General features: G+C 54.5%; 7 protein-coding genes across 7 annotated transcripts; 4 read left to right on the top strand and 3 right to left on the bottom strand.

Moving 5' to 3' along the window:
* Positions 1-184: 184 nt before the first annotated feature.
* G647_09798 (uncharacterized protein) lies at positions 185-2,248 on the top strand (the record flags this gene model as incomplete). The annotated part of the gene is made up of 2 exons (XM_008725791.1): positions 185-503; positions 561-2,248. 2 exons carry the CDS (start codon positions 185-187, stop codon positions 2,246-2,248), a joined length of 2,007 nt encoding a protein of 668 aa, XP_008724013.1.
* Positions 2,249-5,108: 2,860 nt separating this feature from the next.
* Positions 5,109-6,713, bottom strand: G647_09797 (uncharacterized protein; the record flags this gene model as incomplete). Its single annotated transcript, XM_008725790.1, has 1 exon — positions 5,109-6,713. The coding sequence occupies one exon, from the start codon at positions 6,711-6,713 to the stop codon at positions 5,109-5,111; it is 1,605 nt and encodes a 534-aa protein (XP_008724012.1).
* A 1,036-nt stretch (positions 6,714-7,749) lies between these two features.
* G647_09796 (uncharacterized protein) lies at positions 7,750-9,104 on the top strand (the record flags this gene model as incomplete). Its single annotated transcript, XM_008725789.1, has 4 exons — positions 7,750-7,780; positions 7,841-7,898; positions 7,959-8,063; positions 8,111-9,104. 4 exons carry the CDS (start codon positions 7,750-7,752, stop codon positions 9,102-9,104), a joined length of 1,188 nt encoding a protein of 395 aa, XP_008724011.1.
* Positions 9,105-12,886: 3,782 nt separating this feature from the next.
* Positions 12,887-14,575, bottom strand: G647_09795 (uncharacterized protein; the record flags this gene model as incomplete). Its single annotated transcript, XM_008725788.1, has 2 exons — positions 12,887-14,465; positions 14,520-14,575. 2 exons carry the CDS (start codon positions 14,573-14,575, stop codon positions 12,887-12,889), a joined length of 1,635 nt encoding a protein of 544 aa, XP_008724010.1.
* An 844-nt stretch (positions 14,576-15,419) lies between these two features.
* Positions 15,420-16,808, top strand: G647_09794 (uncharacterized protein; the record flags this gene model as incomplete). Its single annotated transcript, XM_008725787.1, has 1 exon — positions 15,420-16,808. The coding sequence occupies one exon, from the start codon at positions 15,420-15,422 to the stop codon at positions 16,806-16,808; it is 1,389 nt and encodes a 462-aa protein (XP_008724009.1).
* A 4,583-nt stretch (positions 16,809-21,391) lies between these two features.
* G647_09793 (uncharacterized protein) lies at positions 21,392-23,053 on the bottom strand (the record flags this gene model as incomplete). Its single annotated transcript, XM_008725786.1, has 1 exon — positions 21,392-23,053. One exon carries the CDS (start codon positions 23,051-23,053, stop codon positions 21,392-21,394), a length of 1,662 nt encoding a protein of 553 aa, XP_008724008.1.
* Positions 23,054-24,370: 1,317 nt separating this feature from the next.
* G647_09792 (uncharacterized protein) lies at positions 24,371-26,360 on the top strand (the record flags this gene model as incomplete). Its single annotated transcript, XM_008725785.1, has 3 exons — positions 24,371-24,467; positions 24,515-24,590; positions 24,653-26,360. 3 exons carry the CDS (start codon positions 24,371-24,373, stop codon positions 26,358-26,360), a joined length of 1,881 nt encoding a protein of 626 aa, XP_008724007.1.
* Positions 26,361-26,914: the final 554 nt, after the last annotated feature.

The raw sequence follows: 26,914 nt of genomic DNA, 5'->3' as shown, positions 1-26,914 counted from the left end.
TTGGTTGAAAGTCCCCGGCCGAGTTGCCTCGTTGAGCTGGGCCCTGACATGTAAATCGGGTCTCCTCCTTCGCTTCTTTCCTCTCACGACCGCAATCGAATGCCACCACCAAACACCAATACTACACCCATGTTTCTCCCGCCACTCGACTCCCTTCCAATCCCCTGAATAATTACAATTCTGTATGTCAGACACTTGTATCGTCTGTTTAGGGGACTTGGGCACTGCTGGTGGCGAAGTTCCAGCTCCCCTCATCAGTCCAGCCAAGTCTCCACCGACTGACATCGACGCTGCGGCTCGCGTCACGAGCAGCGCCCATATCCCGGATGCAGCCAACTCCACGACATCGGCCACCAAAGACCCTGATGAGTTGATCGCACATTTACGGCCCTGCGGACATTATCTTCACAATGAATGCCTCACACCATGGGTGGAAAGGGCAAACAGCTGCCCCATTTGCCGCGCCAGTTTCCATCTCGTTGAGTTGATGCACAAAATCAATGGTAGGGCACAACACCCCGGGCATATCCCAACCGCAGAAGCGACTGACATCGACACAGGCGACGTTGTATCATCTTATCCCGTCGAAGACCGAACACAAGTGGCCGACCTAGACCCTTCCATGTTCCTGGAGATTCCCGAGGAGGAGGATGAAGACCAACCATGTCAAGCATGTGGCGAAGATGACAACGAAGACGTTCTCATGTATTGTGATGGTTGTCAGAAACTGTGGCACACATATTGTGTCGGTTTACAGGAGGTGCCTTATGGCCACTGGTTTTGTGACAACTGCAGGGTTCAGCGGGAACTGGACCCTCGCCAGGTTTCTCGATCGAGTCGCCAAACCCGCAGACGAACTAGAGGGCAGCAACGTCGACAGCGAGGCCACGAGTCAAGCTGGAATCAGGTTTGGCAGACCGTATGGTCACGCATCAACCTCGACCTCGACTTCCCATATGAAGACGACGAATCATCAGCCAGCTATTTGAGACGCCATCGCCAACGAAACCAAGCCAACCAACAGGCTCACGACGCTTGGCTACGCCGCATGCAGGTTGCAGAACTTCACGGAGCCGCCAACCGCTTCAGAGACACCGAGCCAACCCTTCCCAGCAGCCCACGAGGTGAAGTGACACCCAGAATTCGACGAGCAAGAGAATCGCCGCATCCAGTCGAAAGCGCCGATGAACTTATGGCATGGCGTGCTTTCGACCAAGCACGAGCTTCATCCAACGGACCCAGCACTACTCGCAAGCGGAAGCGAAAGTCCTCGACGTCTTCTCCAGCAGAACCTGAGAGTGAACCGTCTTCCGCGAACAAACGACGGCGACCTAGTGCATCCGCTCGTGCCGTGTCCGAGAGTCACGCACCAACCGCGATGAATTCTCGACGTGGGCAGCCGACACGTGTTACTAGTCCAATTCCGCGGAGGCAGCCTCTTATGGACCCGACAGGCCCCAGTTTCCTTCAATCGCTGTTACAAGAAGTCGAAGACTCGGGCTCTGGCAGTCATAGCTTGAACCTTTCTCGGCCTTCACCTCGCCCTGCAGCAAGTCCCTCAGCAGACCAAGGTTCACCGCGACCGTCTTCCCCAGCTTTGTCTCCTCTGCCCTCAAATCATTCTTCGCCCCGGGCTCTGTCTGCGACCCCACCACCTCTGCTGGGAACCCTTAGGCCATCTTCGCCAAGTGGCTTGTCGTCGAGCATCCAGCCCATCTATCCATCGATTGAATACCCACTCCCTCGACCGAATCCGCCTGAATCGAAAGAACGGAATTTGAGTGCTGGTCGTTCTAACGGAACGCGAGTTCCGCCCGCTCCACCTCCGCTTCCCTCAACATCTACAATAATAGCACAACCAAGACCCCGTAGTCGGATACCCCGAATCCTAGAGAATAGCCAGAGCACCGCCGCACAAACTCGCTCGACTCCAGCTTCTCCGACAAGGAGGGGCAGGGGCTATACTAACCGTCCACGCTCAATCGAGGGCTCTCCAACAACGGCCGCGATGTCCTTGACTGCGAAAGAGGACGTACAGAAGCTCGTGTCCTCTGCTCTCAAGCCACACTACCATGATCAAACTATTACGAAGGACGAATACACTTCGATCAACCGCGACATCTCGCGCATGCTCTACGATAAGATCGGTGACTTCGAAGCACTGGATGTGGACGACAGGTCGAAGTGGGAGAAGATTGCTGGCGATGAGGTGAATAAGGCTGTCAATTCTCTCAAGGCCCAGGGCTGAGGACCGATATGCTATGACTTCACTGCTGCATGATAACAAGGTTTTATTCTCATTTCGGCGACGATATCATGACGTTACGATCGGGGCTGAATGTGCGTTTGGAAAGCTGATAAATCACCATCATGATTTGTCTGACTTTATGGGATTTTGCTCTCTATTTGAGCTTGAGCGACGGCGCTGGAGGTTCCGTCAAGACGGAGGGTGATTAATGACACACTCGACGTACGAGGCAAGGGCTGAATGTACAAATAGACAATGCCAGAAGGAACGTGAATAGTGTGTCTCTGCATGCCATGAGATCTTGAAGGATGAGGGGCCAGAGTTCGGTACAAAGGTTGTACAACACGTCTTGCGTCCTGACGGATCCACGCGAATGAAGGTAGTTCTCACTGATCCATACGAGCGAATTCGATCGCAGTGAGTCGAAGGATGTCTTAGCATTCCTCTGCTTCCCAGCGTCTGTCTCGAGCTGTCCCCAAGCCACGTAGACTCGCTTCATATACTGTGGCCTAACCGACTGTTCAGACATATGTGCATCTTGTTCGCCATCAAAGACGACCAGGACAATGATGCTCGCCACGGAGAGATCAGGCATTAGAGGGCTGCTTCCGGCTTGTGGACTTCGTACCGGTCTTCAGATATTGCATTTCGTGCAATCCAGATCTGTTGTAGTCCAAGTCCACCTTGCTAGGTAATTTAGCATTTGGGTGAAGATATCATTGACAAGCATTCTTCTCTTTCTTGTACGTAGAAGTCAAACCCAAGACCGCAGGGGGGAAAATACAGATCCGACCAACGATAACGATATCTTGACGGGTCCCAAGATGGCTGTTCCTCACACGTTATGTGCCCGAATCCTGCCATCACTACTCCGTATACTACGAGACAATACTCCGTACACCTGCTGGGGGCCTTCTCACGGCTGGCGCCAAATCGGCAGAGGGCCCTCGCGAAGAATAAACAAACCTCTCTGACTACCCGAGCAATCACGGCTTGAAGTCATGCCACAAATCATACGGTAAAGAGCCGGGTTACCTGGAGTTGAGGGCCTGGATGAGGGCTGAGCAGAGGAGCAAGGCTGCCCTGCCCGACCAGTGACCAGTGACCAGTGACCAGTGACCACCCTGAATGAAAGCCTCGCCGTTCATCTTTTCATTTCCAGGCGGGGAAAGATGGGTCGCATCATCGTCATCATCCTGCTGCCTTTGTGGTCATGCCATTGAACATCCCACATCATCGTCCTGCTGTCTTCCTGGTCATGCCATTGAACATCTGCCACGAGAGAGGGCCTTGCCTAAGTCAAAATTCCCAAGGCCACAGAATTTGGGTCAAGTCGTCTGGCGGGCACTCTTTCCCACGTCCACCGAATAGCGCAGACGGAACTTTTGTATTGGACAGTTGGACGAGCAGGCGCCAGACAGCAGGCACCAGACAGCAGGCACCAGACAGCAGGCAGCAGCGGAAGCGGAAGCGGCCCTGATGGAAACCTGCTTGAAACACTGCTCTGGTTGTACTGTAATTAGCACCCACGTCTCGAGCAGGTCCAGGCTGGCTAATAATGGAAGTCGATGCGCGAATACATCGAGTCAGCAGCAGCGGCTTTCCGTGCTGAAGATCTGAAGTCCCGAAGGGAACGTGTTGTCACCCAGTTTGTCAGGCTCTGTCGAGGCCAGTACTGTAACTCAATGTGGCACCCACGTTGTGAGGCTCGGGTGGTCTTCTCAACCTGAAATCATCTGTTGCGTCCTGCGCGGGTGCGTGAGCATTCCCAGTGTCTTTCTGGATCCGGAGCGGTTGATTCCCCCCCTTCCAGCATGTTTGGATAGTGGTGGACAATGCCATGGACGTCATCTCCGGCTTCGCAGCTGCGGTGGGCACATTGACGTTGGTGAAGTCTGCAGCATCCATGGAAACTAAGTCCTACGATACGGTACGCAAGCGTTAGTCAAAGCCTCGAGTCGCGTGTCCTCCTGTGGTGTACTCGTTCAGATGAACACCACCATGGAAGGCGCAGACACAAGCTACACCGTCACAAATGATGATAATTATGTCTTTCTCAGGCAACTCAGGGATCGTTTAGTAAAAGCTCGGTGCTCGGTGATTCTAAGTCGGCTCTGTCTTCGCCGGCATTGACGAACTTCTGTTGCGGGTATGTCAAGCATCTCATGCCGTACATGTAGAGCCTGGCGAGCTCGTCCCTCGGTCACTCACGGCGTGTAGCACCACGATTCGACAGGCGAGTACTCCAGTGTATGCTTGACGCTAGGGCTTGCAAGGTCATAGATAGCTCACTCTGGGGTGGCTCCCTTTCACTGGAACCAGAGGGCGAGATGAGCTTCAGATGGATGCAACAGGATGGAAAACGCAAGCCCCTTGATTCGTTTGTCCATTCAGCTATTTTTCAATTCGTCAGAAACCGTACGCTCTAATTAGCACACAGACAAAAGGAAACCTAAAGTCAGCAATGGAGCGAGGCCCCGATCACTTGATGTACAGGATTCTGTCCGGAAACCGACACCTGAGAAAAGCCGCTTCAAAGTCCACCCGGAGTCCCTAGAAGTCCTCTATTGCCGCCCGCGTGAAGCATAATGTATAACAACGAGATATGAACCGTGGGCGATCCTCCAAAAAGTAGATTGCATTCTGACCGCATGGAGCCTCCGCCGGACACACGCCCTTTCGAGCTAATGCCAGAAATCAGGAGAACGATGTGTTACTCGAAAGGGACAGAATGGCCAGGGAATGTACATGGTCAGTACTGTGTATTCGGTGACCAAGAATTGACTTGGAGGCAGGGTAGGCTGGAAGTGGCGTATCTCCCGGAGTACTGTAGCTATGTGGAGACGGCCAGGCATCGGCACTATGCCTCGGACACCTGCGACGATCGCAACCCTTGGAATCGTATGGCTTGCTCAATGATCTCGCTGGTGCGGACGGACGGGCCTAGTTGAAGTAGAGGCGACGAACCAGGCACGGCTGTGTCGCTTGCGATGCTCTTCGGTTCAAAATACCGGGACAGAGTATTGGCTCGCATCGTTTGTTGGTCGGCAAGCGACCTCTTTGTCGCAAAGTCGGTCGCAGAACCGTCGTTGAACCAGTACGTCAGGAACGTGCGCTCCAGGCGTTCAAGATCCGCTTCGGGATGCAGCTGCTCTACGATGGAGATAAGCCTGTCCAAGGTTCGTGGGAGATGCAACAACCGCTTTAGCATCCAGGCGTTGATGAAAAGGGCAGTTCCCAGTGCGGCGTCGTCGGCGCTTTCAAGAATGAATTTGAAGTCGTTGTCGTGTGCCTCGAGCCTTTGGCGCACCACCAGCTGCTTGTCACTCTCTGTGGGGGCAGCTGGGAGTGATTCGGCCGTGAAGCTGTCCTCGAGAAGTCGCAGTCCGGCGGAGTCCTCGTCGACCTCGGACACAGGGGAGTCGTCGTTCGAGAGGGATTGGGCATCTGGGTCGTCTGTGAGTTGCTTCAGAGCCTCTAGAACTAGCCTCGCATACTCCAGTTGTTCCACTAATTCCCCTGCTTCGCGCTCAGAGGATTGGAGGAAGGCCAGAGAGTCGTCGTCCAACCTGACGCCCAGCTTGGCTTTCGACTTCTGCTCCTCTAGGAGCTGTGCGCGTTCCGTGTAGAGATCAGATAACTTTTCCTGAAGAGCATCGACATCGCCGAGTTGAGTCAAATATCGAAGGACGTCGGTAGACTGCTCCTGAAGGCCGTTCCCAACGATGGCTGGATCTTGCCGTAGATCCGGGGAGGTTTCATGGTTCAGATTGGGGCTGGCCGGGGTTGACCGCAGCAAGTTGTCCAAATACGTACCAGAACGGTGGAGGGATTGGATGATGTCGTCCTCGATTGCCTTATGCCGTGCTTCATCTGCCTGCAGAGACGCAAATTGGCCGTTTCGGAGAGTGTCGAGTTGCTGCTGGAGAACCTGGACCTTGGTCGCAAGATCATCACTCACATCTGGGGGCCCAGTGTGATCGGTGATGTGGCGCACAAACTCATCCAAGGCACGGAGGAGGCTTTCGATCTGTTTCAGCAGTGGGCCTCTTGTGGAATTCAGCTCAAAGACCTGGTCGAGCACGCGTTGGTTTGTGGCGCGGACGACCTCGAATGCCGAGACATAGGCGTCCCGCGAGGGATTCACTCTGTGCGACTCCGGGCGGCGAGTGACATTGTGTTGGCTCTGAACGTCGTCTCCGAAGCTGGCCTTTCTTGGAACGGACGTTTTCGTTTCAGACAGCGTGGCCTCCTCGAGCTCTGGGGGCTCATCTGCACCAGTGCGTGGAACAAGACTCCAGGCCGAGGACTCTGCTGCTTCAGGCGCCGGATCATGTTCTTTCGAGGCGTGACTTGCGGCACTTTCAACACTGCTCTCAGAGGTCGGTAGCTGAGTTTTGCCGTAGGGACCACTGCCATCCGGTTGTTCACTGCACGTCGGGTGTAAGCAAGGAAACCAGGACATGATGGACCTCAGCCCTTACTCATTGCGAAAGTACCGGTTCCACTGGAAAAGCCGCCGGTGCAGAGGCCACTTGGTGAGGAAATGCCATGTTGAACGCATTCATATGTGGATGCCATACGTGACACCCGAGCAATGCTAGTGAACAGGAAGATGGACCCAGGAGTCGAAATCGTGTTGCTGGGCTCGGACAGGAGGGTAGGAATTGGGCTTCTTGAGTAATGGGCAGATGGCGCGGTGCACGGGGCAGTTGAGAGACGACAAGTTGACAGTTGACGTGCCGCAATCCTCTTGGCTGAATGGTTCCGGCAAGGGTGTGTGGTGTGCTCAGCTGCGTCGGCTTTCTTGGGCTTGGGGGTTGCTCGTGCGCTTCTAGGGGAGCCCCTCCGAGCCCGGGGTGCCCTGCTGGCGTTCCATGGGCACGCCTGCAGCGGCGCTAATGGATGCCTTGCGCGGGATTGGCAGCTCCAGCAGCCCCAGCAATTCCCAGCAATGCATGCCCCGACCACCAGTTCGGCGTCGGCAATTCCCCAATGTGGCTGTCGCATAATTAACCTCTGGTCAGGCGCATCTCATCCTCCACCCAGCGCCCATGTCTGGTATGGTCAATACAAATCTCAGCGTCTCAGTCTAACTATCACGGTGCCTAGCCCGCAGGTCCAGCCCCTACAAGTCCGCAAGCCCTTTCTCGAGTTAGCCGCTTGTCTTCATAGCCATGCAGCAGCCCGTACATGCTCATTCGCCCATGGCAATCGTGTGCTTGCCGCTCTGGCCCGTGGGTGCATGAATCCTCGACACTGGATGCGGACTCGCCAACTGAAGCAACGGGGGCTTTGTGCATGGCATATTTGTCGAAGATGCATGCCCTCCCACGTTTCGGCAGCAGCCAAAGCAGCTGAGCTTGCCGAAGCAGACTCGCAGACAGAGCCCCGCCTGGGTCCTTGCGACTATATCTCCCGCGGCCGGCCCAAGGCGTTCAGAGAGACGACCAGTCACATTTTAAACTTTAGTCTGATCCTGTCCGTGATGTGAGTTCGACATGTCACAGCCCAGTGGTACCGACTCCCGTGGTAAGTACGAGGTACTCGTCGTCGGTCACAAGAAAGAGTCGACGTGTTAACATCCGGCAGCACGGGGGCGTGATGGGCGGGAGAGTGGCAGCGAACCCCAGCCCGTGGGGCAACCAAGGTGATTATGCTGAATATCCAGATATGTATGGCTATGGTGCTTTGTTGCTCACCGTCGCAGTAACATACCGCGGTACCGGCCGGAGCCACAGTTCGCCAGCCACGGCCAGCCTGTCTACAGTACTTCCCCGAACAGTGCAAGAAATCCAGTGTTTCCTCGCCCAGCGTGAGCAATTCTCTTTCGGACAAGGACACACTCCTGATTGATCGCAGTCCACCCTCCAATTATGTCCCTGTCCCCGGCGCGGTGAGGGTTCCAGTGCGCCAACAAGTTCAAAACCCACCAGTTCCCTCTGCCGGCCGGGGCAAGGAAACTTACGGCTCCGCCCAAAATCCAATTCAGCAGACAACTTCGCGTGTCCAGACTTCTGCTGTGTCCCGTGGCAATGACCCGTCGGTCACAGGTAGACCGACAACGACCACATCTGCTCACAACACGGGTCAAGCGTCGAGGGGTGATGCTGTGGAAAGCCTTGTCCCCGGCATCGCTGGCATTGATCTTCAAACCCCACAACGACCTGACCAGAACAACGTGCCGGGTTCTCACCAACAACCCCAGAGCATCATTTCGCGTGCCCCAGCAAACGGTCAAAACGAAACCACGCCGCGAAAGTACTCCGTGCCAGCCGAAGCAACCTTCTTCCAAGTTCAGACCAAGCTGGATGAGAGATACTTTGTGAGGCAGTCATCCTTTTACATCATCGGCAGGGTATTCGCCGTACTCTGGCACGAGGGCTACAACAGCATGACCTCTCAAAATACCTACGTCAGCGACAACAACGACAACAAAGTCCAAGTCAGTACCGGCCGGTATGGCGAGCCCATCTACAGCTCCATTCGCCGGATGGTCGTGGTCCGCCAGGATCGGGGCTATTGCGTGTGCCTCCAGATCAACACGTACGGGAACCGTGGCCTTTCCAAGTTTGGGAACTCGTCGGAGGATGTCGAGGCTCATTCGCGCATCTTCATGGTCGGCACGGAGCCCCGATGGCTCGACCGGGAAATCCTCACGTCGAGCAAACTGGACATCGCAGTCAAGAAGGCCAGTCCGGAACAGAGACTGTCGGTCGCGAGCCGTCTCTGTTACGGTCGGGTCCACACCGTCGAACATACAGTCAAATCGATGAACGTGGGCCTGGTGACGGACGCCACGCTGCCGTATTTGCTGGGGTATTTTCGAGACCGCCAGAACCGGAACGTCAGGTGATTAATTCCGGCGATGGAGATTGCCGGGACGACGTTCATCTACCGTGCAACGAGGTGATTGGCGGGACGGGACTCGATGTTAAAATACGTTTGATGTCACGATGACCTCGAGTCATTGTTAAGTTTACTCCTTCACGAAGACAGGCAGGTGGGAGAATGTAGGACGCAGGACACAGGACGCAGGACGCAGAACGCTCTGTGATCGGCCACGGCCCTTACGTCTAGGCGCGCGCGACCGTAGTCCTTTACGGGGTCTGGATCGTGGCAGAGACGCTCAGTTGAGCAGGTTGATGAATCATGATGTTTTGATCGATACCGCACAGCTCGGGGGATTTTCGTTTTCAGCCACGGGATCAGCATGTCATATTAGTCAGTGATATTGATTAATGGGTTAATGAATGATTGAATGGAAGCACGAAATAGCTACGACTATGCAATCCACTCTGTACAGCCGGCATTGATGAGACAAAGTACTTAGCTTGGACAATGTAATAGCACAAATGGCTAGCTGCCTGACTGGCACGGACATTGTCACAAGTCTTCGAGTCTACACACCGAGTCCACGCCACCGACATTATGCCGGCCTCATCCCCCGTCTTCAATGATATGATATATGCAGTGTACATAGAACGACCACACCGACATCCAGCAGCATCGAGGGCAGAGGAAGTGCGCGTCCGCCCCCGCATGAGCCCAGCGCGGCGTGCGCGGTCAATCTCCGTCGCTCCGTCCGGCTTTCTCGTCGGATGCGTCCGCAGAGCCTCATTGCGGGGTCGCTACTTGTAGCTTAGCTGAGCTGAGCAGGCAGAGCTGAGCCGAGTTGAGGTTTGAGCTGATGGGTGGGTGGCCGGCCGGCGATCTCGATTCTTCCCTCACGAGAGACTCCGCAGTGCATGTGCAAGCGGCACCACAAACACGGGGATCGTCACTAGTTAGCAAGAGTTTGGCTTTTACACGCGCTGCATTGTGTCCGGGCTTTACTCTGCTCTTGTATAGTAGGAGATGGAGGGTTCAATGTTCAACCGGTATTTGGGCGTACAATACCACACAAGTAAACAAGGCTCGTCTTCGTGAGAATGACTTCGTGCCTCGAGGTCGTTTGATTAATTATCCAAGTCCAAAAGGTTACGCAAGTGCAAGTACGAGTGGCGTACGAGTAGAGACGCCAAACACCCAGACCGGAAGCGAAAGGCTACAAGCACGGCCAAGTTAGCCCGTCCCTTCGCCTGCATGCCTGCCTGCATGTTTGCATGCTTGCATGCTTGCATGTCTCGCTGCCTGTCCTTTGTTCGCGCTGGTGTGATCTCCAGACGCGTCTTACAGCGCATGACTGCATGACTGCATGACTACATGGCTTCTGGGAGTATGGAGTACTGTATGTAGCCCATACACGATACTATACGATAGTTGGAATGCATGCATGCATGCATGCATACGCCAAGTATGGAGGAAAAGGAGTGCGACTCATTCAAGTAAATGAGCATTCTGCATACGCCTCACCATCGAGGCTACTGTAATTAATCCCAGATATGCAACACATAACGAAGACGTGCCTATTCGAGCGGCTTGCTTCGGCTGCGCGCGGGCTGGATCTATTGTCGAACAGCGCGCTCGCTGCTCAACTTACTCTCAAAAGCAAATCATCGGGTGGCACGATATATGCACACCCTCACACCGTCCGCTGCAGTGACGCTTATGCATGGCCCAGGCTGCGAAGGGAATGGTTTACACAACACCTAAGTGGTGCATTCTCTCCGTCACGGGGTGGAAGGCGGCAGACAGGAAATCTACTAAGGCTGTCTTCTTCTTCCCGTGGTACTGTACGTCAATGCCGTCCGAGCAATAGTGATGAATCATGATGATTGCGTGTTGCTGCCCGTGTGGACATGGAAAGCAAGAGTACCAGCACAAACACAAACACGATAGGTCGTCGTGGGATCGAACCGAGTGCGGGCTTGCATGATGCATTCTCTTTGTGACGTACTCAGGACCCCGTACTCCGTACTCCGTGCTGCGTACACGTTACTGGTCCTTTGCGGCACTGCCAACGATATCAACACCACGCTCTCGATTGGGCAAAGTGCCGCCAAATAACAGCAAGCGATCCAGGGATTGTATTTCCAATGGCCATCTCATCATTTTCGCCTCAAACCGGAGTTTGTATCGTCCAGACACGCATGCCCTTGTGCGACCGTGATTGCTGTCTGCTGATACTGTAGTATGACATTGCCGCTTTTCCTGCCTGCCGCCTGAGACGTGGCGCTCTGGTCGAGCCTTGGGCCTGTTTTCCCCTTGGGCTTGGGTCTCACGGGTGTGTCTCTCTGCCTTGAAGTTGGAACTTTGGGATCGATGCGCCGGCCACTGGGGCCTGAGGGTCGGGTCATCTTCGACAACGGGGCCTTACCGGCCATCACACTGCGATGGGTGTCTTTGCCAGAACTGCCAGCCCCTGTGCATGTCATTCAGTGCCGGACTGTCTACAGAGTAACTTCTTATGGGTCACTCATCCTTTCGGTACTCGTATGAGGACGATGTTTTCGTCAAGTGGAGTCTCTGCCATTCTTGCGGGGGTGCGTATCGAGTAGCCTGTGGATACTGGGGATGCCTTAGGTGCGCCTAAACACTTGGCTCGGCTGCAGATCACTCGATCCTACTGTAGGGACTCCGGACGTCCTAACTAAGTTCACGGTTCTCCAGTAGGGAACCACTCGTCCCGGCCCAGGGGCGACTGCCGGCAGGGCTGGAGGGATCCTTCGGTCGAAATTAGGCTCCCCCAGAACATTCTGCAAAGCTTACCTTCGATCCATCAGCCGGAAAATGTGCGTTCAAACTTGCCGCGATGCCTAGAGGGACAGGATCAGTTGCGATCAGACTATTCGGCGGCCGTGAGAGTAGGGATCAGATGCCACTGTTGCGACCGAAGCTGTCGCCTGCAATGTCGGCAGAGGCTATCGTTCAGGATGATTGGCTCCACGAAAGCTTCGTCATGACTTTGGAATTTTACTGCCTGTCAAGAAGTCATAGAGACGTCGGGGTTCGTTCAATGAATGGCGCCACCCGCGTGTTGCTCGTAGGTCGTTCGACAAGACGAGTTCGAACAAACTATGAGCCAATCCGAGGCGAATTGCCCAGTAGAGAAGAAACCTGGAATGCTCGTTTATAAAATTGTCCACTTTTACTATCCCGGGATTATTCAGCGCCTTCTCATTTCGATTGGCCAGCCTCACCATCTGCCGAGCATCTCGAGCAGGATTGAGGCTGTGCAAGCCAGTGGGCGAAGAGTAACGATTCACATGTGATAGAGCCAGGACCATCCCAAAAGGTCACGGTCACCGAGGGTTGAGCCGTAGAGGATGAGGCCAAGTCGTCAGGTTACTGTAAGCGATGCATCGTGTGACCGGTATGTCGGCAGTTCCCTGACCATGCAGTCGAGACAGGATCGAGACCATACTGTCTCAAAGTCCAATACAACTGTGATTGTCTAAAGTCGGCGCCGTTGCCGTCTGAGTACGCCGTGCAAAACTTGGCTCCAGGCGTATGATAGGTTCATGGTGCAATCCGGGGTGTGCGCGCTTGCAATTAGCGAGAAAATAATGGTCGCAGCAGGCCTTGCAGCGGGTGTCAAGGCTCAGGCAGCCTCATCGTGTGAATGTCAAGTAGGAAGCATACCTCGGGAGACCCAAGGCGCACAACAATCATCTGCAACAAATGTACACGTGCAACAACTGTAGAAGCATCCGAACAACAAGAGGTATCCTCCGCTGGGCTTGCACAAACATGTAATCAATGGAGGGAATTCGTGCCCTTGGCTTTCTGGCGTGCCAAAAGCCTGTGTTGTCGAAACTCTTCGCGAGGGTCGTGCTGAGCATGCTCCCGACGGTCAGCCGGCTCGCTATTCCCATGCGTCAGTGGTCCATACTCAGCCGTGCCCATGTCGGTCATGTTGGACCTTGGTTGACTGAAGATGTATTTCGTGAGCGAGATCTGGGACTTTTTTGACTTCTTGGTTCCCTTCTCGTCGTCGAACCAATACTCGAGTGGGATGTCGTTGATCGTGTCCGCACGGCCTGCTTGGTTTTCCGACTTCAGCTTCTCCTCCACAGTCTTCAAGAAAGCCTCGCGCTCTTCAGGAGATCGTCGCAACTGATATAAGAGATAGGCGTTGACTAGAGTCTCTGGTCTGACATGACTTTCGTCTGTCGCGTGTTCCAGGATCTGTGAAAGGCTCTCGGTCTGGTCGTCTTGTTGCCCGCCAGTACTCGCCCGCAAAGCTTGGCCGGACGTTTCGCCGCCTATTGCTGAATCACGGTCATGTTGGGATGAAGCGTCTTCATTCGTCGGAAGGGAGCGAAGCTGATCGTCGGGGATTTCCACCTTTCTGTCTGGCAAGTTGTTGTGAAGTGTTTCTAGGTCCGCTTCCGCTTGCTCCAGTTCGAGTACAAGCTGTTGTCTTCTTGATTCCAGCTGGTCCGCGGGCATCGCTACCTCGGGAAAAGTAGAAGCCAGGTCCTGCTCCCCATCGAGGGTCATCAGGGTTTCCCTCAAAAGGTCCACGTCGCCCTTTCTCGAGAGGTACTGCCGAGCCTCCGAGGTTCGGTCGAGTCGGATATCGTCTGCCGAGAGAACGGACGGGTCTGTGGCTGTGGCAGTGGGCGGCACAAAAATCCCCTGTGCATCAAGGATCTCAAGAGAAGTATCTGCTTCAACGCCAAATATCTTGGAGCCTTGGGCAACGATATCGTCCCCACGCGGAACGAGATCTTCATCCTGGTGCAGCAATTTCTGCTCAGAGCTTTGCAAATCGGACAGCACATCCCGTAAATGTAGCAAAGAGGGATCTTGCGTAGTCTCAAGGTGCTCTTGAATGGCTCGCAGAGCGACCCTTCTCTTTTCAATAGCTTCTCGTCGACGATCGCTCGCCAAGATCAAATCTCCAGTCATCGAATCCGCCGCATTCGCAAGTCGTGACCAGCGATTCCGCAAAGTATTGCCCGGGTCCTGAGTGTTGACGGGCTGACCTGGTAGACTCGGATGGTCCCCCGGAGCAGAGGTTTGGTTCTCGAAAGTAGCCTGTGGGTCCTGAGCTACATTCGACGCGCCTTCATCTGAGCCAGGCGACGGCTGTACTTCCTGGGCGGAGTGCCGAGAGGAGGGTGCTTCTCCCAGTGGTGTATCAGATTGTTGTTGCTCCATGCGCACGGCTTCGAGAATTGAGGATCCGTTGGCTGTCTGGTCAACATTGTCCGTGTGTGAAAGAACCTCGCTGGGAAGAACATTGTTGTCCTCCTCCTTTTTAGAGTCATCTCGGGTGGCATCTGGGACCTGTTGCGGCGAGAGCGACTCTTCAGGATTTGGATCTGAGCTGTGGACGTGTCAAGACGGTGCAAGGAAGGCAACAGGCTAGGTCTGGGCTTACTCTTTCTGTGGTGGGACGGCAGCTGGTTTGGTCCTGGTCCAGATTCTCGATAACATCATTCCGCCGAACGCTGAGTGACGTGTTCATGGTAGGACGAGGATGCCCCCCGTCTGGTGCAAGATGTGCCATTGATATAAATGAGAGCCACAGACGGTGAGGCAATCCAGCCAAAGTCGAGGGGAACGATAGCGACGGGCGTATTGCACCCGGGGTCGAACATGGGGGTTGTGGAGGATCACGGGTCTCAGGCAGGTAAACGCCCGGTCGGACCACCAATTTGTCTCGGGCACGCCCCTGTAATACCACCTGTATCATTACTATCATTACCGAACAGCCCCGCCTGGACCGCCTAGGGGCAGCACCTGCTCCCCGAACCACATCCCTCGCCTGGCGCCACTTTCTCCCAAACCATCCACCCCCCTCGCCATATCTTCCCATTACCCGTCAGCGACCTTCGTCTGGACAGGCTTCGTTCTCAGCCATGAGCCAGCTACGAGCATCGCTCAGCTTCATTTGCTGCTGCAACCCCGCTCCCCTCGATGATCGTTCCAATTGGCGTCTGTCGACTTGCATTCGCATGCACCCTGCTGCAGCAGAATGCCTCTGTGGGAGGGAGAGGGAGGAGAGGAAAAGAGCCGCGACCCTGCTATGAGGGTGGCCACCATATTGCCTATAAGATGCGCCAATCGTGCGTAGCCAGTCCCTTTATCTGTCTGTTTTCCGAGCCTCATCCGCCTTGTTTTGTGGCAGTGTGACACCCAGAGATTCCAGCGTCTGGGATGTACTCCAGATTCGACGCTGTCTGACCTGAGATCTGTTCGCGCGTCCTTCTCTGGTACTGTCAGCTTGGATCCCTCAGTATCGGACGCAAAAATTGTCCGTTCCTATTCAAGTGGAGTCATGTCTCAACCCGATTCAGGTTATGGCCAGTATGGCAGGGACGTGCCCGATAGGCCGAAGCATGGAAGATCCCAGGGTACCGGCGGTAAAGAGCTGACGACAGCAACGCCTTCTAGGCCGTGGAGGGGGAGAGACGAAGACCGTGAGAAAGAGCGTCGCCATCTGCAGCACGAGCCTAGAGGTATTCAGTCGTCCGACACAATTGAAAGGGGCAAATACAGAGCTGGAAGCGACGAAATGGCTTTCCATGATGACCTGGATGACGAAAGAGAGCGTCTGGCTGCACGTCCCAGGAGTGGCAGAGCTTTCTCTGGAACCAGCGCTCAGAGAGACCACTCCCCAGCCAGAGCAGCGTTTTGCCTGGGCGATGACCTCTACCATTTCATCCAGAATGTGGCACGAAACGACATCAACGGGATAGGGATCGTTACTGGGCGATCAGACCTTTTTGAGGTCGACGATTATCTCTTCCTCCTAGAAGCCATACAATGTGATGTGCCGGCGCGCGCGAGGTTCCGTCGGGCCTGCATCAGGCTATATTTACTGGTCAGAAAGTACAACAGCCTTCCTGACCACCACGAATGTCAACACTTCCTTGACACACTTGAACTAGAAGATAGGCGCAATCACGACGAGCAGAGGGTTCAGTCCTTGGAGGCACTTGTGCAGCAAATGAGCAGTGCCAGAGGCGTGCGAATGCCGGGCGGAGATAGCCTGTCTGTCTCCAGGCTCAGCGCGATGACGCCGGCGTTCGTACCACCCCAGGAGCGACGTAGAAGCGCTGGCGCGCCCTCCCAGAGGTCCGAAGACACAAGGCAGTCGAGCTTGCACGTCGACTTCATTCTTCGAAAAAGCACCTGGTTTACTATCGGCAGGGTGTTCATGGTGCTATGGCACGAAAATGACACCGGTGAAAACACGACCTTCACCACTAGGCAAGTTGGAGTCTCGTCTCAAGGGCTCTATGGAGAAAATGTTTGGACCAAGGTTCGCCGTTTCGCCGTTGTACGAGAAGGTGGTCACGGATTCAGTTGGGCCATTCCAATCGCCACGTATCGCGAGCAAGGTCTCACTAGACGAGGATTGAATGCACAAGACTGTGATGCGCACGCCATCATCCACATGGAAGGTACCCCAGCGGAGAGCCTCCCCAACGAGCCCTTCATGAACAAGCGCCCCATCGCCGTTACACCTGCAAGTTGGGACAAGAAGCTCCACAAAGCGAGCCGCATTCGATTCGACAAAGTCTTCACCATCGAGCACAATGTGAAGGTGAGGGAAGTCGGGACGGTATCAGGAGATTCGATGACTTGGTTCTGTCGGTACTGGCGAATGGAAGCCAGCGCAGCCGCTGACGCCGTCACTCCGAGATCAGGTCGCCATGGCTGAGCCACCGAACGAGATGTTGCAGCAATCCCAGGGGAGGGCTCACGCAACATGTTGTACGTTTTTGTCGCACAGTGCTCTGCACGGGCACCGGCTACAAAGTCCCACGGCTTTTGGTTGCAGTCTAACGGCTAATATTGGAAATGGCATTCCGATAGACGAGAATCCTCCCTTGGTCCCACACGCTATTTGTTGTTGACGCCCCCAGTGACTGACTGTATTCAGTCCCCGTCGCCCCTTTTCTGAAAGCCTTGTTCGTTCCATCGTTGCAATTGGTACACGATGTTTGGGTGGAACCGATTGTGGCTTGCCTTCTTCTTGAGGTATGGTGGTTGCCTTTCCTTAGCTGTGTTGGGCCTGGAGACTTGTAATATCGATACGGCGGCCACGTCAGATAATGAACAATTTATGAAAAGACCAGCTGCGAGTAAGCTTTCTGCTTCCAGCGCGAATAGTACCCACAATACTGAGTAGCGCTATGATGGTTCCGTGGGTCCAGCGGCGTCAATATCGACCTCCTCGCATGGGGGGTATGCACCCCACTTTCCCAGCCTCGCAGCCTCGTACCTCATGATCCTTCTCCTCCGGACATGACCTAGTACGGGGTACGTCGAACGGGGTACCTCGTATCAAAAGGTGCAGCGGGGCCAATGGCGTTGCAGGAGCCGCATCAAGCGACCTCGACAGCTTGTCACAGCTTTCTTCTGTGCATTTGTTCTTCCCATCCCACAGGTATCCCACCCCAGCCTCCACATCCGACACTCTGATAAGCAATACGTCCTGCAGAGTGCCCCTTACTGGCTTCGAATCGAAATCAGTTGACGTAACCATTGAAAATAGTCCTTTGTGGCTGAGCGCCGGAGCTGCAATCCTGCTCGCACGGATACGGACTAAGTACCCCATACGGAGAGCGCACGGAGTCCGGCCCCCTGCCCCATTGTGGGCGTCAAGCTATAAACTTGTACCGAGAGAGTCATTTCCCCGGCGGGTACGACAGGAAGAGACTCGTCCCTTCCACATCCGTTCGGAAATCCGGGAGTATGACACACTAATGCAAGGTCTTTACCTCCAGGAAGCTACGATTAGGCGGCTAATGCTATTCTGGCCGTCTTGAGTACGAAGAAACTGTCACAGTGTCGAACTGATCAGAGAGAGGCGGACATCCGGCGCCGAGTCAACAGGACCGAACACGCTTTACGGAGTACGCAGTAGGTTTCTTCAGGACATGCACGATTCAGCTCCCAATTCTTCATCGAGCGGCGGCGATAAGGCGGCCTGGGCTGCTCGATATCGGGCCTGCAGCGACTCTTAACCAGGCCGGTGCCAGTGCCGGTGCGAAAGCGTTCTGATGCCGACCTCAGGAGGCAAGCGGTCGCCACAGCTGTCACCCGCCGTCGCTGACCTCAAATGGCCACAGTGGACCTCTCGATGATCGATTTGACCGCCAGACACTTTTAGACAGAGCCTCAATCTGACGCGCGGCAAAGACCCTCCGACCAGCCAGTCGGTTGGAAGAAGGGGTCAATACCACACCCTCCAGTATCGAGAAATACTGCCTGAGCCGTCTCAACTGTACGAGCCCCAGACTCGCAATATCTCCGTCATTTCAACATCCGTCAAGGCATAATGTGCAGGACAGATTGATGCTTTTGGTATGTCACCCCGACCCAACTGTCGAAGTCCAACCGATGGCTGGTCATGCAGTTATTTGCTGCGCCGAGCAAGGCGACGGCCTGGTAGCATCGCATTTGCGAGGCGGGCTCCGAATGAGGATGGAAGACGACGACTGCAGCATCTGATAGGTTCGTTCAGTATCTGATTGAGCTTGGGGAGAGTCCAACATTCCCGCGTACCTGGCCAACGAGCAACGCCGTGGTCTGTCGTGTCTCACCGCTCCCGAACTCTACTGGCTTTTTCCTTCTCGAGCCTCATGCCTCGCCCCAGCGATAGGTCATGATGTTGCCAACACCGCCCGTTTCCAGCTCGCTTTGCTTGTGCGTCCCCTCTAAGGGGAGGTGAGGCCGACGACGATGGAAAGGGGACCATTCAGCCAGGTTTGCCATCTGGCATCCAATGCCTGGTCAAAAATGGTCAGCTCCAACAAGTTTACAACCGGCCTCTTTGGAATCCCAAGACGACCTAACACCAATGCAAGCTTGGCTTTCCGCGGAAGAAGGTGGCCTGTATCCGCCCTGTTGGATCTGATCATGACTGGTAGGACTTGCGGTCAAGCAAATCTTGCGGCCCAATGTGATGCGATTCCCTGCAGCTTGACATGCAGCTTGGACCAATGGGCTGACCGACTATCGGTGAAGCATTCAAGATCAAGGTAAAGTCAGGTGTCGACACCTCGCATGGCACTATAGCCTTGTGTATACCAACCTGGTGGTAAGCATACACTTTAGCAGCTACTGGAGCGACTCCTGCACCTCGACAGTACACGTACCATCCTCTCGGGGTAGTATGCCACGTGTCCAGACGACCTGTGTGCTGAAGCATGCCGTGCAAGCTGGCAATGGGGAAAGACGGCAGCTATGTACAACGTAGGACCATGGCTTGAAAGTTCGTCGACCCGTGGTGGGGACAATAATGATGATGATGGGGCTTCCCAAGTCATCCCTCATCGATATGAGGTAAGTATTTCCTGGACAAGTCGCTAACGCCTGCGCTGGATGCAGCGAGCCTCACTCTGCATATTTGGCCTCCTCCCTGTCGATCCACGGCAGGGGATTCCACGGTTGAACGAAGAGACAGTGCTACCCTGAAGGCGGCATCAGTGGGCAGGCCACGTTGGTCAGATTCAAAGCACCAGTGATGAGGAGTCCAGCATCCTACTCGTAGCCACCGAAAGACCAGAATCCGTGGCAACAAAGTCAATACCTGTCCAACACAGAGCGCCGATGATACGTGTGGGATAAGCCTCCTCACGATCGACCATCTCGCTCTGCTTCGGTGACCGGAGACGTCGTGGCAGGGCATATCGAAGGCGGCTCATAACTGAGCGATGCAGGAAGTCAACAATGACAAAGACGACATTCACGACCCGCATTGCCCGGCATATCGCAAGTTGTCTGCGTAATAGATGCCGGCCCTTGATCCCAGGGAATCCAGATGCCCCATCCCTGTATTAGCACTGCTTGTTGAGGTCAGGGTTTTGCGCGCACGCGCAGACGAATGGAACTTTTGCTCTGAGCTGTCATCCCGGGAGTTCCCTCCGCCTGGATACAGCCTCAGCATGGTACTCGTACTGCAGGCTGCTGTGCGGGACTTGGAGACTCACAACAAGGGCGAGTTCCCATAAGGCTGTAAGAAGTTGTGACCTACAGCCCTGTCCACGGACTATGAAGGCATCCTGCAGGCCTGGCGCTGAACCTCAACGAGGCAGCGACCGTGCTCCAGCCCCTTCCTGTCATGCATGGGGGTTCCGCTGGATCGGATTGTGGAGACTGAAACTGAAACTGCAACCGCAACGAGACGGAAGGGATAGACCTTGTTGCGGTGTGCCGTCCATCTTGTCGCTGGAGCCAAGAAAAAGACGTCGCGGTCACTGCGCGATGAACCCTGGAAGCGTTCGCGTCCCTATCACGTCAAGCATCGCGGTGTGGCTGCTCTGTATGGAGCACAATACTGGGTACGTGGTATGTCAAATGGAGCTTTGCCAATACAGAGTACTCCGTACGCCGTACGCCGTACAGTGTGCAATAACCCGTAAGGCTGGGTTGGACGATTTTCCCAGTCCATGGACCTGCACAGCCCGATTTCTCAGCTGCGTGATTTACGAAGGTCGTCACATGGGTTTCCTGTCGTAGAGCTGCTACGTAGACGTGCATCCAGAGTTGACAAATGAGCATTGCCCCGACTCGTGTAGCTCGTGTCACAGTGTTGAGTTGAGCTCACATTGGGGAGATCACCTGCTTGCTACCTGTCAATTGCGGTAGCCTAAGGCTCGGACGGCACATGGCCAGATCAAACATCAGCGGCTCTTTGGTCTGGTCAATTCCACCAGGCTCTCGAATCCATTGATGATACGAGTGGAAGCGGCCCTTGCTCTCCTTCGATGTGCCGGTATTGGCGTTGCGGTTTAGAGTCATTTGCAATGTAGTACAACCGAGATTGGTCCTTTTCCCTGATTCCGGAAACGGGCGGGAAGCCTCAAATGGGCAAATGGGGAACTAATGCACTTTACAAGGGTGTTGCTGCAAGAATGAACCTTCTGTCAGATGGGGAAGGTCAGATACCTAACTATCCCATATATAAGGGGCGGAGGGAAGTAATGCCGCCTGCATGCACGATTAGAAGGTTACAGTACACGTAGGACGACCATTAAGATGCTGCCTCGATACTCCGTCACTCGAGCAGAAGGCAGAAGCAGGAGATCAGTCATTTTGTGATCTGCTGAGACTCCACACCAATAAGCCCCCAGGATCCCTCGCCTCGCCCAAAGGGGTAAAATCCCCTTTTGGTGGAACGGAGTCCGCAAGGGACGACATGTCCTGAAACTCGAGACCAAGTAAGCCTGACGGGAGTGTGTCAAAGGCCCTGATATCCAACTGATGACTCATGATGTGTATCAGCCACGACTTCCATCACGGAGCCAACCAGACACTATCACTTGGTACTGGAGGGTCTCGCTCGACTCGGCCTGTGCCAGGGTGACTATGGCTCGGCACTCTTTGTTGGTGAGACTTCCCACCGGAGTAGCCTGAGGTGTGCCGACGTTCTGGTCCATCGACCTGCCATAGAGGCTCCCACATTCCTACTGTACCAGATGTCGGAGTCAGGGTCGCGTCCATATGATGTTCGGAAACGATCGAACTCCTTGGGTCTTCGCTCCAGACAAACGAAGAAGACAGGCCTGCTCCATCCTCGAACCATGTCGCCTTCACCAGTTCCGTAGTTGCTTGAACAGTAAATTTGCCTGCAGTGTCTACCCAGGCTGCCAAGCGAGTGAACGACCACCAAGAGGACTGTATACATCCGAGGATCCAGAGAGAGACATAATTTGTCAAATTGTCCAAGAGCTCGTCATCCACTTCCCACATCAAGGACGAGTAAGGGACGATGGCAGGAACAGGATTTTGCTCCTGTAGACCGTCCATACGCTCCAGTTGTTCCAGGAGGGGTTGACCTAAGAAAGAGTCCATGTCAGCCTTGCGTCCGCCATCGTCGTCGTCGTAAAGCTGCAAGATTGGAGAGTCGCCATCTTTGGGAGCCTGTATGTATTTCCGAGTTTCCAGGTCATGGAACTGATGGAGACCAAATAGAACATTTGATTGCCTCGAATCATGGAGCGATGCTTCCGAGCTCATAGCCTCGAGCTCGCTGATCTGAAAGCTCAACCTGGCAATATGTTTCAGCAGTTGGCCACGCCGCTCACCAAAGTCTTCCAGAGTGTTACGCGAGAAGATGTCAATGGGAACACCCGCTGCCATTCTCATCTCCATATCTTTCGATAGGGCTGTGTACTCCTTTTCCTGGTTCTCGAGACTCTCCTTCAAGTGTCGCCTTTCCTCCACCAGTGCCAACAATCGTTCGTCTGCCGTCGCCTCATCGGGTCCCGGTAAATATGTTCTGTCTACATGGGCTTTCGTAGGGCGACGATCCGGTGGAACCGTCGTTCCAAGATCGATATCCAGGTCATCTTCCTCGTCCGAAGCTGATGGACCAAGTACGGCTTCGTACAGTCTCCGTTCCGAGTCTTCTAATTCCCATTCTTCTGGTAGAAGATCACTTTCTACAATGTCCTGAGCAATGTCCTCGGAGTTGAGTTCGTCGCAGGCCACTTCTGCTGTCTCCAAATCCTTCATGAGTGTGGGATCACTGTCCAAACCAAAGGGATGTGCTTCGATGGTCTTGAAAAAGCGCTGCAGGGCACCATGGAGGCGGTGGCGCGTAGCTTTTAGTTGACCTCGCCCGTCCCTTGCTCGTACCCTGAGCCGTCGCACCTTGCGCCTCTGTGCCGCGAGTTTCTGAAATCCAGAAACGAAATGTACCTGCTTGTCAATATGCTCAAGGGGATTTTCTGGGTGTTTGGCGCCCAGCGAGGCGTCCGACACAACATCCACTGTGAAGGGAGGAAAAGGCAAGGCCTCTGATATGGCCCAGTCTGCCACCGAACACGAGGGCGTACGAGAGGGACGAGAGTCATAGTCGATCATAGCTAGCTCCAGTGGTATTCTCCTGTTATCTGCTTCGTCTCTTGCTTCGTCTCCACTGATGGTTGCGAGGATCTCTGCTTGTCGTTGCATGCCGGACCCCCTGCAAGAGTTGAAGTCCAGCATTGAATATTCCCCATCGTGGACTGGCGGCGGAGTAGGACATTGAGGAAAAGTCACATCCCTGTATTTCGAGTCAGTCCCAAGTCAGCGTATCAGGAGGGGATATTTCCACTGTGCAAAACCCCGTCGCGAGAGTATACCCGAATGCTGGTCGAACTCGTCAGATAGGCAGTCCATAGACGGCACATTTCATCCACGATCAGCTAACATGAGCAGCTCGCATGGGGAGACTCAGTCGCCAAAGCCAGTAAGGCTCCGAGAGCGACAGGAAGTGGTCAAAGTCAACTGAGCACGGAGCATGGAAGATCACATAGCCTTGGGCCGGGACAAAGGCAGTTGTAAACAACAGACAGAGCAGAACATGTCGCTGAAATACACATCACTAGAGCAGCATCAGCCATGGCTGCAAACATTACCTGTGCACGACCAATGGCCGAATGCAACGTGCCCGGTACCCAGCATTTCAAAAGCGCCTCTTCGACAAAGACATGCTCCCAGGGGAAGGATGTGGATGGCAATCAACAGAGAGACAGATATGCAAGGCGGCACATGTTTTGGCGGGCGGCATACGGACGTATGACGGTCGGTGATGGGGGTTAGGCGACACAGCAACCCTGGTCTCCATTAGGGTCTGCTGATCACACCGACGGGAGGCTCTAGGAGGTGCGGGGTCCGCCCCCTGTCAACCGTGTCAAGCCCGAGCAAGCCCCAAGAGGCCCCAAGTGTCCCTGTGTAACCCCAGCAGGCATCTGCAATTTCTGATCTCTGGAAATGTCGGCCTGTCTGATGGACGTCTGACATCTGGTCATTTCAAAGATTCTATCAGCCTTCTTGCAACTCGCCGCATCTTCCATCCACACCACCCACAGGCCTCTTGACCATTTCCAATCAGCTCCTCCCTCGTCGAATTCCCTGCAACATCTGCAGCAACAACGAGAGACGGCAAGGGTCCTCCCCGCAGGCTCTTCAGCTTGCTCTGATCTTTCTCTCTTCCTCTCTCAGAGTGACCATGGCCGCCAATCACCCAGCTCTGAATCAGCTGCGTGCGTTGTCTTGTCCCGTCACCCACGCCGCCGACGGACCTGACGAGTGCGCGAGGCCTATCGCTTCTGCGAGCAATGTCGAGCATCGCAGACACTCACTGCATGAACGCATGGTCCACTCTCCTCCCCGCAGGTGCGGCTCTGCGGACGGACGTGGTACATATGTTCATTGGGGTCACTGTATCCGACTGGCTACCATGGAGCTGGTCTCAGATCACGCCTCGCCCACGCTCCCGAGACTATAATGGCCCCATTTGATCCTATCGAGAGATATGGTGCTGGGTGGAAGACACACGACGATGGACGTGAATCACGTGTACTACGAGTCGTGATCAAGGACGGTATGTTGTAAAATCTCAGGCCTAGAACGCGTCGCTGACCGGGTAAGGGAGGTACTGTTTCGAAGATCGACATACGGGGAGGTTCCAACCGATAGCCAATGCAATATCTCCCAGCGAGGAAAGGTGCGGCACCATTGCTTATTCAACCGCTACGCCTATGGCCTGTTGACATACGCACCTTGCAGTAGCACGCCGAGATCTGAACGAGATCAACTACCCCGACGCCTGGAACGTCCTGAAGGACGTGGTGCTCAGCAGGAACCTCGACGACGGGAACATCAAGCACCGATTCCACAAGGCTACGAGTTGCAGACTGCCGCTGCAGGCTCGCGTTCAACGTCGCACCCGTCTGCTAGTGAGACTACAGCATCACATCGCGGAGTACCGATCCGAACACGGAGGCCATCACAAGACGCCCAACCAGGTAACCTCACACTGGATAAACCCACCTTGGAAAACTCGTCTCAGTCTGACCTCCTTCTCGGCTTCATCGCTATTAAATATGGTGACCTCGAGGAATGCAACGCCTTCATCAAGAAGCATAAGCGCATCCTGGACGTGGATCCTCAAGCTCTTCTGAACTCTGCAGTCCAGCCCAGGAGAACTGCAGACGATCTGCATACTCTCCGTTGCGTCCAGCGCTATGTCATCCTCAAAGCTTGCAAAAGTCGCAATGCTCGCGAACGGGATGACTATCTTCATCATCTGGGGGGAAAGGGCGAAGAGGGCAAGGACGACCGGGTGGAGTATGCTCGAGACCTTAAGCAGACACTGGACTCCGTGAGCCGCCTGTTGAAGGCCGACCCCACCGCAAGCCGCGAATCAACGCTGTCCACATCCAGAAATCAGGGTTCTGGCAATGATCAAATGAACATGAAGGACCAAAGCCAGCAATCGTACAGCGTCCCCGGCCTTCCCGTTCCGTCGTATCGGCCGCCGGCGATGTCAAGCACAGCTACATATGAGACCACAGCGTCATTTTCGTCCTATGGGCAGCAGACCAGTCGTGTTCAATCCAACCAGACGAGTGGAGAGGTACAGGGCAGGACCTTTCCCCATCCGTCAGGCACCACTGCGCCGTTTATGCCAGCTAGACACAACAGCGGACGCGGAGACTGTCATGTACCTGCGGTTCCCTCTATCCCGATTTCGCGCGCGAGCACGAATTCTGAGCATGGAAATAAGGCAACCCATGATCAGAGCGGATCGCGGGGAACTGGATTATCTTATGCTCATCCTCCAAGGGAATTCCAGCCTCGCCGCAACAGGTTTATCTTGCCGACTGTTGGCGGCTTGGACAATGTCGAGTTCAGGGGTCTACCCCAGCTTCAGGTGGCAGACACTGAGCTTCTCGATGCAAACTACACCTTACGTGACGATGCCAGAACCTTCTTCTCTGAGGGAAGGGTCTTTTCGATGATGTTCCACGAAAACTTTGGCCTCACACGTGGTTTCCGTGGCAGCCTGCAGCCTCCCAGTCTTGACAGCCCCGGAGTGACCAAAGGACCGCGAGGTGAATATATATATAGCCACATCCGGAGAATGGCTGTGGTCAGACAACGAAAAGGCTATTGCATTTGCGTGCCCATCTACTCTTATCGACAACGAGGCGTTACGAAGAAGGTCGGTGATGACGGGGCTCAAGCGCACGCGATCGTCTACTCAAGCCGTCGGAAGGAACCACCTGCAGCGTTGCCCGGAGAGCCCGATTTCGAGAAGAAGGCCATCGCCGTCGAGCTCGCAGATGACCAGGAGTTGGGCCATGCGAGCCGAATCCATTTTGGGAAAATCCATAGCATCGAATGGAATATCAAAGTGATGACCATCGGTCATGTTGCCCAGCGTTCGATGGTCGACTTTGAAACATACTGGAAAGAAGAGTTGGCTCGCTAGCCAGGCCAGGATCAACAAACTACGTTAAGCACCAAGAGCTGCAGTCATTGCCGAAATTCACTCTACCATTACTCGCACCATCACACCATTCACACTGATACGTCTAGGGACCGTGGGTCCAGGATTGGATGGCAGCCGCTATGTCGGGGGTTTCGAAGGGGAAAGCTTGTCGCCGAGTGTCTGGGAAGCTTGCACTTTTCTTTGATTTTGTCGCCGCGAACGAACTGGTCTACAGGTGCGGGACATGAAGTGTCGCTCTTCATTTTGCTTTTCCTATCTCATTCAGACTGTCTATTTCAGCCTTGCGGTCCGTTCAGCTGAACATGTTCCTGTGTCACCGGGGTGGAGAGGGCTTGACAAGAGCCGCTTTGACTCACTTGCTTCGTTCTCTCCACGTTTGTGGGCTTTCTCAGGCTTTACGACGATATGTTTTAGTATGCAGTGTTAATATGACCTAACGACTCGATTTATCCAGAAGCTCAGTAATGCTTGTGACTTCCACGGGTGTACTGTGTAGGTGTCTCCGTGTGAGGCGTAGCTGAAGAATCTTGTCC

Source organism: Cladophialophora carrionii, assembly GCF_000365165.1.
Source record: "Cladophialophora carrionii CBS 160.54 unplaced genomic scaffold supercont1.11, whole genome shotgun sequence".
Classification (NCBI taxonomy): Eukaryota; Fungi; Ascomycota; class Eurotiomycetes; order Chaetothyriales; family Herpotrichiellaceae; genus Cladophialophora; species Cladophialophora carrionii.
This window is presented reverse-complemented; position numbering and strand designations above follow the sequence as displayed.